The sequence below is a fragment of the Phyllostomus hastatus genome, unplaced genomic scaffold, assembly GCF_019186645.2.
Source record: "Phyllostomus hastatus isolate PE091 unplaced genomic scaffold, TTU_PhHast_1.1 phas_contig_196, whole genome shotgun sequence".
In the NCBI taxonomy this organism is placed as follows: domain Eukaryota; kingdom Metazoa; phylum Chordata; class Mammalia; order Chiroptera; family Phyllostomidae; genus Phyllostomus; species Phyllostomus hastatus.
The window spans coordinates 22,791,748-22,805,879 of NW_025333709.1; the positions used below are offsets into that span (position 1 = coordinate 22,791,748).

General features: G+C 46.7%; 1 protein-coding gene across 6 annotated transcripts in view; it reads left to right on the forward strand.

The window, feature by feature from the left end:
* The window catches only part of TBC1D1 (TBC1 domain family member 1), a 207,024-nt gene that overhangs the window by 79,402 nt on the left and 113,490 nt on the right, over positions 1 to 14,132 (forward strand). The window contains exon 2 of one of the 6 annotated variants that reach the window (XM_045834196.1): positions 3,837 to 3,938. The exons of the other annotated variants lie outside the window; for them this stretch is intronic. Within the exon in view, the coding sequence (XP_045690152.1) occupies positions 3,837 to 3,938 (102 nt within the window). The remainder of the gene's footprint in view (positions 1 to 3,836; positions 3,939 to 14,132) is intronic. 6 annotated transcript variants of the gene reach the window in all.

A 14,132-nucleotide genomic window follows, 5' to 3' on the forward strand; every position in this document is an offset into this window, starting at 1 on the left:
AGAGAAAGGAAGCCTGACACTGAGCATCGGTTGGGGTATGGGTGGAGGCCCTCTATCATGTGAAGGTGTCACAAATGCCCCAGAGCCCGGGCGGCCCAAGTAGCTGTGTGAACTGTGTGCGGGAAGAAACCAGGACCCGAGTATTTGAAGAGGGTGGATGCTGCCAGCGTCCAGTGTGGCTCCCTAGGACTGGGCTGCGGTGACCTGCTGATTTCACTTGGCGCTCCCATTTCTGGGGGCCGTGCTGCGGGAGATGGGGCGGGGGTGTATAGTGTGTCTCTCTCTTCTGGCACAGGAGATGGAGTTTGCTCAGAAAAACATCACCCGCAAAGAGGATTTAATAGGAAAAATTATATTAGCAGTAATACAACCATGGAAAGGAAGATATAGTCATGTTTTTTGATCACATAATATGTCCCAGCCATTATGTTGGAAGTAGTCCACTCCCAACTAATTGTGGAAGCAATGGTACCATTCCCGCCTCCTGTGTTTTGTGGAGGAGGAGCATGAGGAAACTGAAATTTAGAGGTCAGGAGCAGGTATGATAGAAAGAGGTCAGTTTTGAGATGACCATAAGCCTGCGTTTTCTATTTTCTTGTTGACCTGAGCTGTGGGCTTTACAAAGTGTTCACTTAGTATCCGATATTCTTTTCAAAGCACCACGGGACCACGCTTCACAGTTACTCAGCTTCTATGGAAAATTTCCTGATGTCAAGAGTCCACCCTGAATAGGCTCTCCAGAGAATCCTGCCACAGTGGATTTTTTCTCCGCTCTGTGGCAGAGCACCAGCCAGGAAGTCACAGGCATGGGCTGGAAGCCCAGCTCTGCCCTGAATTTGTGTTTGACCTTGGCCAGAAGCCACGGGAGTGATGACCGTGGCCCTGCTGTCCATCAGGAGGCCCTGTTTGGGTGTCACATGAGGTGATGTGAGTGTGAACTGTCAGGTTCTCTTTAGGAAGAGCTTGCCTAGTCGTGGGAGGTGTGGCCGTTTATTTCCAGTACCTTTCCTGACTTGCTCTCAAGTTGTATCTCCTTGGGCCTCAGGACTTGATATGCAAAATGAGGTCATTGTGTGGAATGATTGCTGATTCTTTTCAACCTGGAATCTAGGGCTGTATTACCCTAAGTTAGGCCAATCATCTTCGACTGTCCACCTCTGATAAGGAAGAGCGAGGCTCGGGGAGCCATTGGTCTGGGACACACCTTCTCTCCACCTGTCACCAGTGGAGATAGGACCTCCAACCAGTCACTTCTCTCTAAGCAGGAGTGTGCCCATCCACAAAGTGGGGATGGTAGCGTCATTCAGGTGGGGGAAGATTTTTCCACGTGGCATGCTCCGAACAATGCCTGGCTCAGAGTAGGCACTCAGTGAGGGAGAACCCTCACTGTAATTGCCACCTCCACCACCGTCATCATCATCATCATGGAATTTGGGCAGGGAGAAGACCTTTACAGTTGCTTAGTTCTGTGCTCTTTTTTAAAAGATAAAAAAAAATGGGACCCTCCAGAGGTGAGGTCACTTTCCCAAAGTGATAGCTGAGATTAAGGTGTTCTGACTCTTGGTCCGGAGCTTTGTGTCACTCGATGCTCACTCGAGGGTTAGAGTTTTTCTGTTGCTTTAGCACATTCCACATGCATCAAACACAAGCCCTTGTTCAGTAGTACAGAACATGGGCAAACTGCTTCTGGCAGGCCCAGGTAACTTAGATCAGATAGGGATAAAATGGGGCTGAGAGAGTTCCACAGGCCTCTGCCACAGCAGCCCCTGCGACTTGCCCAAGCTTACACTCTGCCTCGATGTCCCCTTCCCTACAAGAGAGCAGCTGCTCAGCCAGCTCTGACGTCCTCTTATCTCTCAGAATACGGTGAAGAATTTCTTCACTTCTACGGCTGTTACAGTCCAGGAAGTAGTGTGCCAACCAAAGATGTAGATACTCTAATTTTGGAAAACTTTAAAAATAGGAAGGAAGTTTATTTGTTTAGCAGAATGCACAATTGTAGGCCCGCTGAAGGCAGAGAATGGTATTTTGCGGAAGTTCCTTTCACAGGGTGGACCCAAAGGAAATCAGTCATTTGGTGAAAATACACTGCAAGGTCTTTGAGACAGTATTTGCTTAGAGACATGAGGGCAGGTCTATTGTGATGGCTTCCATTGTGTCAGGCTTTCTGTTTTGTTTTTTTTTTTAATACATGTAAATTTCCAAAGTTAGAGATTTAATTGTAAAATTTCACTTTAGAAACACAAACCGAAAGCCTACTGTGCACTGATTTTTAATAAATTAACTGTATAATGGGCATGAAATAGTGCTAGTACATTTACTAAGGTCACAACCTCCTTATAGCTCCAGAAACCTCTGTGCTACTGAGTTTCTAGGTGAGTGGAAGGGGTGGATTCTCTTCCCATGTTTGAAAATACTGTGTTGGCCAAGAAGTCCGTTACATTTTTTCCATACGATGGCTCTAGTAGTGCTTAGTTGTCTTTAACTTCATTTGAAACAATTTTGTTAGATTGTATGGTGACAGCTGTCATATCAGCATGCATTTAAAAAAAATTCACCAAAGTTGGTTAATTTTTGGGCAGCCATTTTAATATTGAAGATGGAAGAAAATAAGCAACATTTTTGGTGTATTATGCTTTATTATTTCAAGAAAGGTAGAAATGCAGCTCAAACACACAAAGATTTGTGCAGTGTATGGAGAAGGTGCTGTGACTGATCGAACATGTCAAAAATGGTTTGCAAAGTTCCTTGATACTATTAACATTTTGGCCAAATAATTTTTTGCTGTGGGGCTGTCTTATGCACTGGAAGATGTTTAGCAGCACCCCTGGCCTCTACCCACTAGAAGCCAATAGCAGGAGATAGCTGACATAAAATATCCAAATCAATAAAGTTATTGGTGAAAATGAAAAATGTCTTCTATTTTATGGAAAAAACTTTCAGTGAATGGACTTTTTGGCCAACCCAATACATGGGCAAGGGCATGGAGATGGACATTCAAAGGAGCAGAAGCCCAGATTTTTTTTTTTTTTTTTGAGTGGAGTTGAGTGAGCCACCTAGACCCATGCCCCAGTTGGTGAAGAGCAAACTCACAGGGAAGAGAAGATTGTGGGGGGAGGTGGGGGCCGCAGTGGTGTTCTGAAGGTCGGACCAGGGTGGTGTTTCGGCAGAGATGAGAGAGAAAAGAAGCCTCAGGTTTGCGAGTGGCAGGCTGCCGCCCTCAGAGCTGTGTTTTGGGAAGATGAGGCTGTCAGTGGGGAGAGGGGCGGGTGGTGGAGGCACTGGCAGAGGCCAGAGGCAGGGCGGCCGGTCAGGGGACTTGCTGCGACTTGGACTTGGCTGAAGTAGTGCAGGCCTAGACCAGCGCTTCAGGTTTGGGGCTCGTTGTGAGAGAGCTGACGGAAGGGTGGAGTGAGGAGAGAGGAGAGTGGAAGCCACTTTCCCGGTTTCAAAGTGAGTTACCTAGAAGGCGTTGGGGAGACAAGGAGGAAGGAGAGAGGCCTGTTTTAGGGCGAAGAGAATGAGCTTGGTTTGGATGTTTTAAGGTCAGGGCGCCTGAAGTCCGGGTGATGCTTAAAGAGGTGGTTGAGAATCTGAGTCAAGTTTAGGAAAGAATTCAGAGCTTAAGATGTATTATAAATTAGGAAATTATCGGAAGGACACTAGACTTTGGATGGTGAGCACACAATGCAGTGTGCAGATGATGTGTTGTAGAATTGTATGCTTGAAACCTATATGATTAGTGACCAGTGTGACCCCAATAAACTCAACAACAAAGAAAGGAGTAAAAAAGAAAAAAGGAAAAAAATCTCTCTTTTTTTTTGGCCTTGGGGTAGCGGCTCAGGTCCCTGGAGCGAGACAGAAGGAGCAGAACACCAAAGAATCTTCTCCAAGACGTCTGTGAACAGAGCACATTGACCAAATACATCCTGGATGAGGTAGTTACAGTATTCAGATTGCCTTATACCATTCCTCCACTTAGGGCTTCTCTTTATTTTATTTTTCCCTCTTATCCTTGTAAATCAAGATGAAGTCTCACTTTTGAAAACAGCAGGGTTCAGAGAGTACAGGCCCTACTTGGTCGGTGGACTGCTTGTTCCTTGACTGCAGAATTAATGGAGGGTAGGCCAGAGTTGAGTGTCAGGGAGGCACTGAAGCTTCTGGACGCACAGGAGTCATGCCCTTGGCCTGGGAAACAACAAAGGTTTGGATGCACTCCCAGTGGCCGATCTGGGCTGGCACAGGCAGCCTTTAAACCTTGTCAGCCTTGGTTTCACTGTTGGTTCTCTAGGAATGTTCCCGATTTAAAATACCTGGTCTCCTAAAGATGAAGTCCCCAGCCCCGGAAGAGCAGCCTGCAGGGCAGGGAGAGGTGGAGCTGTGCAGGGGAGCAGCTGCGGTTCTCCGTGAGCCCCAGACTCGGGCAACGGAAGGTCTGACTCTGAGTGGTGTGGACGCGCTCCGTGCACCCGGTTCTCTAGCCTCCTCAAGGATGTGCTCAGTGTTCCGTAAGAAGTCCGTGTCATTTTACAGAGCTCTACTGGAAAGGCAGATTTTTATACTCTAAGAAGAAGTCTTTCTCGCTTTGTCTCACTTTCTTTCACATTTACGAGAGAGCTGTGTGCTCACGCCCCTTCCCTGTGACAGATTTGCGATGGCAGCGACATGTGCCCTGTCTTCCCTTCCCAAGCTGGAAGCCCAGAGCTCCTTCCCCCCGTCTCTGTTCATGGAATTGCAGGCACCCTGGGACTCACATTGCTGCTGCCTCTAACGTCTCCTAGAGCCAAACGTGAAACTCCCTACACGGCTGGATTTGCAGGAAGGACTGGTCAGGCTGTGGCCCCTCTCTTCACTTAAGGGTGGCACTTCTCCTAATGCTTTTCATTCTTTTAGTATCCAGGTCATTTTGCCAGCTTATCCTAGACTTACAGTCAACAAAATCCTCCAATCCTTTTTCACGTGAACTTTGGCAGACTGTGTCTATCCCATGGGTACTTACCCAGCTGAGGTTTATTGTTGTTGTCCTTTTGCAACTTACATATGATATACTTTACATCTATCGCTATGTTCCTGATGTTGGGATTTTTAGGTTTGTTTTTTCATTCTATTAGCTAATTTTTAAAAATGGTAGTGATATGAAGAGTACTTTAGTTCAGTCAATAATATTGTAATCACTATGTATGGTGCCAGATGGGTACTTGAAATATCTGGTGGGGGTGGGGGATCACTTTATAAAGTATATGATTGTCTAACCACTGTGCTGCATACCTGAAACTAGTCCAAAATAGTATATAATGGGCCCTAGCTGGGTAGCTCATTTGGTTAGAGCATTGTCCTGATACGCCAAGGTTGCAGATTTGATCCCAGGTCAGGGCACATACAAGAAGCAACCAAAAAATGCATAAATGGTTGGAACAACAAATCGATGTTTCTCTTTCTCTCTCTCTCCCTCCCCCTCCCCCTCTCTCCTTCAAATCAGCCAATAAAAAATAAGAATAAAAATATTGAATGTAAACTAATTGAAAAGTAAAATAAAAAAAGAATGTGATAGTTCATGCCCTTCGGTGTGACAATGGCCCTGGAGCAGGTGGCCGGGGAGCGGTGTTTGGGTGAGATCAAATGTTGTTTCCTGCACGCGGGGAGCACAGGCAGGGCGGGGGGGAGGAGAGTGGTAGCCGAGCGCTGGCGCTGGCTGTGCATTCGGACCCGGACAGCTTCCTTCTCTGTGCAGTTTGTGCTGTTTCATTTGTCTCGTGTGTGGCTTCGGTTGATTCCCTTCTTCTCTAAAATCAGGGAGAAAACACTTGCCACTTAATCCTGATTTTGAGGTATCATATGCTAGGATACAACGAGTTCTATGAACACTTATCAAAGTTATCTAACGTTTATAACTTCTGAGGAGCAGCAAATAATATCGTTATTGTTGTACTTGGTATTCCATAAAGTGTAAAATATCTAAGTGGAAAATAGATTAGACCAACTCTAACTAATATCCTGTACTGGCCAAAGTTCTGATCTGCTTATTGATCGAGATTAAAGAAAAAAGAATGGCTACTTGGTAAGAACAGTTTATTTCAAGAAAAGCACTACAATGATACGAGATAAAGGCCTTTTTCTACTAAGCTGAATGAAGTTCAGGATTCTCGAACACATGTGACAGGTTTTATTCAGCAATGCAGTTACTGCTGTAAAAGCTAGTGTGGCACACTTAAAAACTGTAGATGATTAATATACGGTTGACTCTTAAAGAATGCGGGTTTCGTGGCACCGACCCACTGTGTAGTTGAAAATCTGCATATAATGTTTGACTCCCCCAAAACTTAAGTTGTCCCTCAGTATCCACTGGGGGTTGGTTCTAGGACCCCTTGCACGTAGCAAAAGCCCCGGATGCTCAGGTCCCCTGGGTAAAATGGTGTAGATCAATGCACACAGTCTGCTCTTGGCACCACGGGCTTCTAACTGCCCATGGAAAACAGTCCAAGGGGCAGCTGTGTTTATAAGACATACCAGCACTCACTCTGACAGTCATGCATTAGCAACTCTGAAGTTTTAACATTGGCTCGGACACGATCACTGACCTCACAGGTGTCGGTGATAGGACCGTGGCTGGGCTGCTTTGTATGTTTGTGCAGGTTGCACAGGGTGCCCAGCCAACAGCAAAAGTAGGGGCCGAGATGCAGCACGTACTCTGCTTACTGAAGTTTGCTGTCCCGGGTTTTTGTTTGTGAAGTGGAGGCAGACAGAGCTTTGGCTTTTAATAATCTGAACAAAAGCACCGTGTGTGTGTGTGTATGTGTGTTGGGCGGGGGGGGGGGGTTACATAGCTCTGTGCTAGGAATGATTTTGTGCTTAAAAAATTAACATTGCTGTTGTCAACATGATTCCCTACTGTGCCCACAAATGTAATGTTTTGAATCACCTTCAGTTAACTGCACTTTCTAGGAAGTGATAGGAGTGTTTATCTGAGTAACGAGGCTAATGGTTTCTCTAAACTCATGTTTGAATTGTTCATAGAATAGATCCGTTCCCACTATTATCACAATTTTGATTTAAGCTATAGATTTTTGTCTTAAGTGTCTGTTCATATACAAGGACACTCTTTCAAATATTGCTTTTAGACTGTCCTCTCAAGTTTTTGGTTTCTGTAGAGATTTATTTTTTGGATTGTTTTCTGTGATTTAAAGACTTCTGTATGTTATGTAGTGGAGTATTTGGGGCATGTGGAAATGTATGCCATTTCACTTATATATTGAAATAATTTATTATCATACATTTAAAATGATTTTTTTCCTTTCTTCAAATAGTTTTGCCCCTGGAGGTCCTTACCTAATTAACAGTAAACAGTTACCTCTAAAATGTCTTGAAGTTTAAGACAATGTACTTTCTTAAAAATTAAAACTAACTTTTGTAAGATTACAGAAACAATACGTGATAATTATAGAAAACATACTGATCAGCAACAATAACAAACCCGACCAAATTCCTGCCACCCCAAGATGAACACAGGTCACCTCTCCTGGGTCTTTCTTATTGGTAAGCACTGATTTAAGTTGTGTCTCTTTTGCTGAAAACAAGCAGAAGAAGTAACAGCTCTCTTCATGAACACTCACTTTTCTCCCCATCTGTCGTGATTTCCGGCTAGGATGCCCACGTGGACTGGGAGTAGCTGGCGAGAGGAATGATTCCCTGAGCACACCCTGATTTCAGTGTCTGCACAGTTTCCATTTTCCGTTCAGGAATAAATGTTGAATTCATGGATAACTATTGAATTGTCATTTGTGTTCAGATTTCTGGATTTTTTTTTTTTTTTTTGGTCTCAGCTTTTCCATCCAACCAGCTACCAGTTCTGGGCAGTTTCACCTTCAAATTGTTCTTTATTTTCTCCTCTCTTCTCCCTCTGTTGGACCACTGCCCTCGTGAGGCGGTCATTCCTTTCTCCCCAGGTGCTCGTACATTCCTCCATCATTCACTTCCTCGGTCTAAGTGTGAGGAACTGGCCCCATGACAAGGCCCCTGCCTCCAGGGACTGATCAGCCCGTTGGGGGTGAAGGCAGGTAACTAAGCTGTTCCCACTCTGCATCCTTCTGACCTGTCACCCTTCCTCAGCTCTCCTGTCTGGCAAACTCGGCCTCTGCAGAGCAGCCACGTGGCCGGTCGGACGCGTGGAGTGGCCTGGCCTCACTGGTCTCCGTCTCGGGGTTTGCTGGCAGCCTGGGGCCCCCCTCCTCGCCTCCCTGACAGACCTCTCCTGGAAGGCAGCCCAGGGCTCCTCCTCTCCTTTGGGCAGGGCTCTGCGACCCCTCTCCTGTCCTGCCCACCCCTCGGTGTAGGTGGCCGGCCTCTGTGCACGGGCTGAGCTGAGGCTCACGTTGCGTCCTCCTCCACCTCTACCCGGTGCCACGTTCACCTGCAGCCCCGGTGCCCAGCGCTGGTCTGGAAGGGTCTGCGTTTCTGTGAAATGGGAATATTGCTGTCTTTCTCAGAGGGTAGGTGTGAGCATCCAGTGAGATAGTCTGCGGAAAGCACAGTGTCTGGCATTGATGAGTGGTGCTCAGCGCCTGAGATTCATGTTAACTAGATTCAAGTGGAGGTGTCAGGAGCTGAGCTTTCTCCCCCGCCAACATGTATATGAAATATTGGGGTCACACTTTCTCCACCTAAATATTAGGAAAGGTTAGAAAATGAAGTCATTTTGTTTGTTTCCCTCATTGTAATCTGTAGAGTTTACATACAGCACTTTGGTGTATTTTCAAGTAAATATATTTAAATTGAGGTGAACTAGCATTACATTATTCACTTTGCACTTTAAGGTGGAGAAACAGAAGACTGCCATTCATTTGCCTCCTACGTTACAGTGTCTGTGTTCAGCAGACACTGACACAGGCCTGCAGGGGCCACAGGACCGGACCCAACGACACCCGACCCCACCCGAAGTGTGGTGTGGGCAATGGACCCACCCGAAGTGTGGTGTGGTGCTGTGACCTGTGTGACCCAGAGGGCCAGCGCCTGGGAACCCGGGGACCGGAGCAGGGGAGGTGTTGGAACCGGATCCGGAAGACCCAGATGATAGTGGAGAGTCGGGGAGAACATTCTAGAGTCCAGACTGCCCTGCTTGCCTGCAGTTGTCAAATGCGAGCTGCAGCCCAAATGACAGTTTACTGAAACAAAGATTGGAAGATTGTTATTGTGTCATGTTTTTTCTCTTCTCCCACTGGCAGGGATAATAGCAAGTTAATTGACAATAATCTCTATCTGTATATTAGACTAAATTATCATGTTCAAGGACTAGCTGGGCAAAAAAATCACATCAGAATTGAGTAGTTGTAACATTGGAAAAGAGTTGTAACATCTCTATATTAATGCAGCTCTTACATTATGTAGAAATTAATTCCATAACTCTAGCTAATGGACACTTGAGTTTTACCCAATAGGATTTTCTTTCCTTATTGACTGCATCGTGCCATTCTAATTTCTCTGTAGATTTTGACGGCTGCAGCTTCTGGTGCAGCTTTCTCATTTTCCGTTGGCTTTATGTTTGCCTTGGAACGGGCGGGGGGAGGGGGGTGCGGGGGTGGCTTTGCCGCGTTAATCCTGTGTGCAGTCTATACGCACTGTTGTCCCCAGAGAGATAACTGCTGCTGGTGTTGGTCTGCCTCGTCCTTGAGTGAGTTGTCATTTGTTCTCCCGCCTCCCTGGGCTTCCTTTAGTCCTGGGACCTGAGGATGGAAGTCAGGGGTGGGGGCCCATCAACTTGGGTAAGGAAAAAATGCATCTTCATTTTTACTATCTTCTTACCGAAATTTAACATTGTCTTCAGTTATGAACGTAGTCATCCAACCCAGAAGGGTAAGCAGCTCCTGGGATAGTAACATCAAGCAAATCAGTTATTTTTATGTTGCACCATAGATGTCACACATTTCTGCAAAATGCAGTCTGTGCCCGTCATCACTTTGAATCACAGCATTTATTGGACTTGCATCTAGATCTTGTTAAATGTGGTGATAAACACATAATACTATGTCATAATTATTTGGGTAGTTCCCTTTTAGTATAATTAAGTTCTATCGTATTCCCTTGTGTTCTATTTTTTTGCACTAAAAAACCTTATTTTGAGACGGGGCCATAAGGGTCAATCAGCGGGGTCTGCAACACAAAGCTTAGGAGCCTCTGCTTTGGTCCTTGGGGTGCATTTGAGAGAAGGCATGTCAGCATTTGCTTAGGGAGGATTGGTAGGAATGTGGGGTATATAATTAAAGGCTAAAATACTGTCTCTCAACCTAAGATGCCTACTACCCCATACAGTCTTGCCCGTTGCCCACACCCACAGCGGCATACAGTTTAACACAACCTCAGTAGCTCAGAGGCCATGGTGCAGTGTATGCTCACCACACACCAAAGGGCTAAGCTCCATTCTCTGTCGCAAGGGTCCCCGACCTCAGGCCATTACCGGTCCAGGCCTGTTCGGAACTGGGTCACACAGAAGGATGTGCGACCTTGAATGTAATGTGCTTGAATCATCCCCAAACCACCCCCCCACCCACGGCCTCCTCCCAGCTCTGTGGAAAAATTGTCTTCCATGTACTGGTCCCTGGTGCCCCAAAGGTTGGGGGCTGCTGCACTATAGCCTTTGAGAAAATACATGATCTGACTCCCACCCAAACCTGGTCAAGATAAAAATAGGTTAGGCATTTAGAAGGGCCAGACTTCCGCTGTCCAGAAAAATCTTATCATCCGAAAGGACGTGGTCCCAGTGTTTCTGGCTTCTTAGTTTCACGGCTCTTGTTCCTCCCACACGTCTTTGTTGCGTGCACACGGGCACGGGCACGGTGTTGGGGGTGTTACAGATTCTGTGTGATTCTCTTCTGAAGGCTACTCGAGATACTTCTTTCTCATCACCGAAAAACCTGGAATTCACTAAAGTTTCACTTTCAGTTGCAACCATTCATGCATTGAACAGATTTACTGAGTTCTTGCTGTGTGCCAGGCACCGTCTGAGGCACCGTGGGCCACATTAGTGAGCACAGTAGACAGTGATGCTCTCTCTCGAAGCTGACATTCAAGCACTGATGTGTTTCACGCCCCAGAGTTGGTAGGACTGTCCCAAATATGCCACAACAGCTGCTCGCCACACCCAGACTTGTGAGTGCTGCCCCTGTTCGTCCTGTGGGTCCTGTGTGCTCTTTCTCTGCTCCGGTTTAATCAGAGCTCCTACTCTTAAATATTTGGGGTCACTGGAAAGTGGGGGTGGGTGAGGTAGGGGAGAGTGCTATTGCCTACAGGATGCTTGGAAATGTGGGAAAATCTTCCAGTGGTTGGCATTATCTGCCGCTGGCTGATATAGACTAAGTTTTTGTCATTTATTAGCAATTCTGTCTCAAAGGTATTGGGACTAATAACAAGCTGACTGCCTTTACATACTGTTACTTTATTATTTTATTTCATTTTTTTTTAGCGGCTTAATGGAACCATTTATTCTGCATGTGGTTTTGTGGGTAAGGAATTTGGGGAGGGCTCTACCCAGCAGTTTGTCCATCTGGCTTCACGTGGGGCAGCAAGGTCCGGATGACTCACTTCCAAGGTGGCATCTTCGCTCGTGTGTCTGACGTCTCAGTGCTCCTGGGCTTTTCTTGCTGTCCACCTGGGGCCTCAGACCCCAGGGCTGCTTCCGTGGCCTGGGCTTCTCAGGTACTGTTACTTGTACAGAAATTTGACCTTTTCTTACTTTGCAAACTTGAAGGTAACAGCTAGCATTTATCGGGAGTTAATATACGCTAGGCTGTATTCCAGCAACTTCCACGTTCATTGTCTAATTTTATCCTGTAAACAACCTGCAGGGTAGCCAGTGACATCCCATTTTGACGGGTGAGGATGCTGAGGTTCTGAGAGGCTGTGTCCCTTGCCCAGGCTTGCACGTGAAGCTCTCGCTGCAGAGTTCAAAGCTCATTTCAGCATTCCAGTTACAGAGTCCCCCTGCAGGACCCGCCAGCTGGTGGGGAGATTCATGGCTTCAGCTGGGGCAGGGTTTGGGGCTGGCTTTCTCCTAAGAGTTGTGATCAGCAGCAGCGAGAGTTCATCTCCGTCTTTTTAAAGGTTATTCTGTTTCAGTTTCTGCTCCCAGATGTCCCTTTTAATGGAATATTTTCTGCAGTCTAGTAAGCAATTCTGAGTTCACTTTCATAATTTCTCTGCTTACCTCCCTTCCCACAACACGCACATAAACATCTAACATACTCTAAAATGTAACTGGGGATCCAGAGTATTTGTGCAAAGGTTGGGATGCTTATCACACATTTTCCAGAATGGCTTATTATTGAGCAGAGTTTATGACAAGTAGTGTGAAGTAAATTGGAATTGGATCCTGAGTAGGTGTAAACATTTTTTAAGGCATTCCCATTGTGTATGGTGCTTGCAGTGAGTGAAATTGATGCCGTGGTCCTCAGGAGGGAATGAGATGGTTCTGTGTGGGTCCACACGTCGGTGCTTTATGCCCGTGATGAGAAGAGTAAGTTTCAGGGCACCGGCCCTCCCTGTTTTGGTAAAGGAAGTGACCACTTAGTATACACAAAGAACCACATGCAAGAAAAGCCAAACTGTTAACTGGATAATTTCTGGGCTGGGATTATGGGTGACTTTGTATGTTTTTGTTTTTGTTTTTCTTAAAGATTTTATTTATTTTTAGAGTGAGGGGAAGAAAAGGAGAAAGAGGGAGAGAAACATCAGTATGTGGTTGCCTCTCACATACCCACTCCTGGGACCTGGCTTGCAACTCAGGCATGTGCCCTGACTGGGAATCGAACTGGCGACAATTTGGTTTGCAGGCCAGCGTTCAATCCACTGAGCCACACCAGCCAGGGCCTATATGTTTTTCTTTCTTAGACAACACATGATTGTATATTAAGCTTATTATGGACATAGAAGATGACTAATGAATGCACTCTGCTGTGGTGTTGTAAAAAGTGGCTGGAGTATTGAGAAGGGGTCAAACAATCAGTGCTTGTTTTTCCTCAGTTCCTCTGGTTGGCTCTCTCGTGCCAAGGCAAGATGCCACAGCCCAGCCTGCCTGACCACCCGGGCTCAAGGCGCTCCTCTTTTCTGTTCCTTCTGCTCAGTAGCAGCCTGCTGGCAAAAGGTCCTGGTCATAAAACAACTGACCTTTCATTTCAGCCCAGAGATGTCAGCCTCTCTGGCCTGGAGGCGTGTTGGCCGGAGGTGACTTGGGGGCCCAAGCCGCAGGGAGTGGGGGAGCAGAGTGTATGTACCAGGAGGGGAAAATTGTAGCTGTGTTTTCCCCTTAAAACAAAGGGACAGAGAGGGAAAGAATTCAACAGCAAAGCCTACATTTTCCAGTAGGTGCCTCAGTGCTGGTAAACTGATTTCCATTCAGTGTGTTTTAAGTACACAGAGTGAAACTAAGGTGCTCTCTGGGGCTGGGTGCACATGAGTCCTGGGGCTTTGCACATTCTGCTGAGAAGTAAAGTTCTGACCTGTGGTGCTGGCAGTAAGTATGCCCCCTCCCCAGTCTGTGTCTGGCCTCACGCCGAGTTACCTGTATTCTGAGACACAGCACAGCTTCCGCGGGGACAACCCTGTTTCTTGTTTCTTGTTGCTGAGGCTCGGAGCCCTGCACTTGGCACAGGGAGCTGTCTTGCATTCAATTCCTTTGGGGGTAAGCAAAGCCTTATCTTTTACGCCACCCCCCTCCCAAAGTAAATAAATAAAAGGCCTGCCCTAGGAGGTCTGGCTGAAACCCAGAGAATTCCTTTGCTGTGTTTTCCATTGAGGTGGATTCTGCTTACAGGTAAGCAAAGGAGGGATGTGACCCCGGAGAGAGGGCAAGGCCACGCGCCATTCCAGAGGCCCGTCGCTGAGGACCGGCACCAGTTCAGCCTCAGACGTGGGCCCTGGGGCACGGGGAGGAAGATGCCTTTCAAGAGAATCGGAATCGCCTCTGAGTGGCACATTTAGACCTGTGAGGGAGGCACCATGTGGACACTTTGCAAATAACCCGTGGTTTTGGTCCTGTTGCTTAGTCCTTGTGTGTTACATGTGATTACAGGCTTTTCTCATTCCACACAGCAGGGAGCACGGGGGCCTGGGAATCCTGTGTAACAAGTCATTCAAACGTGAATTCC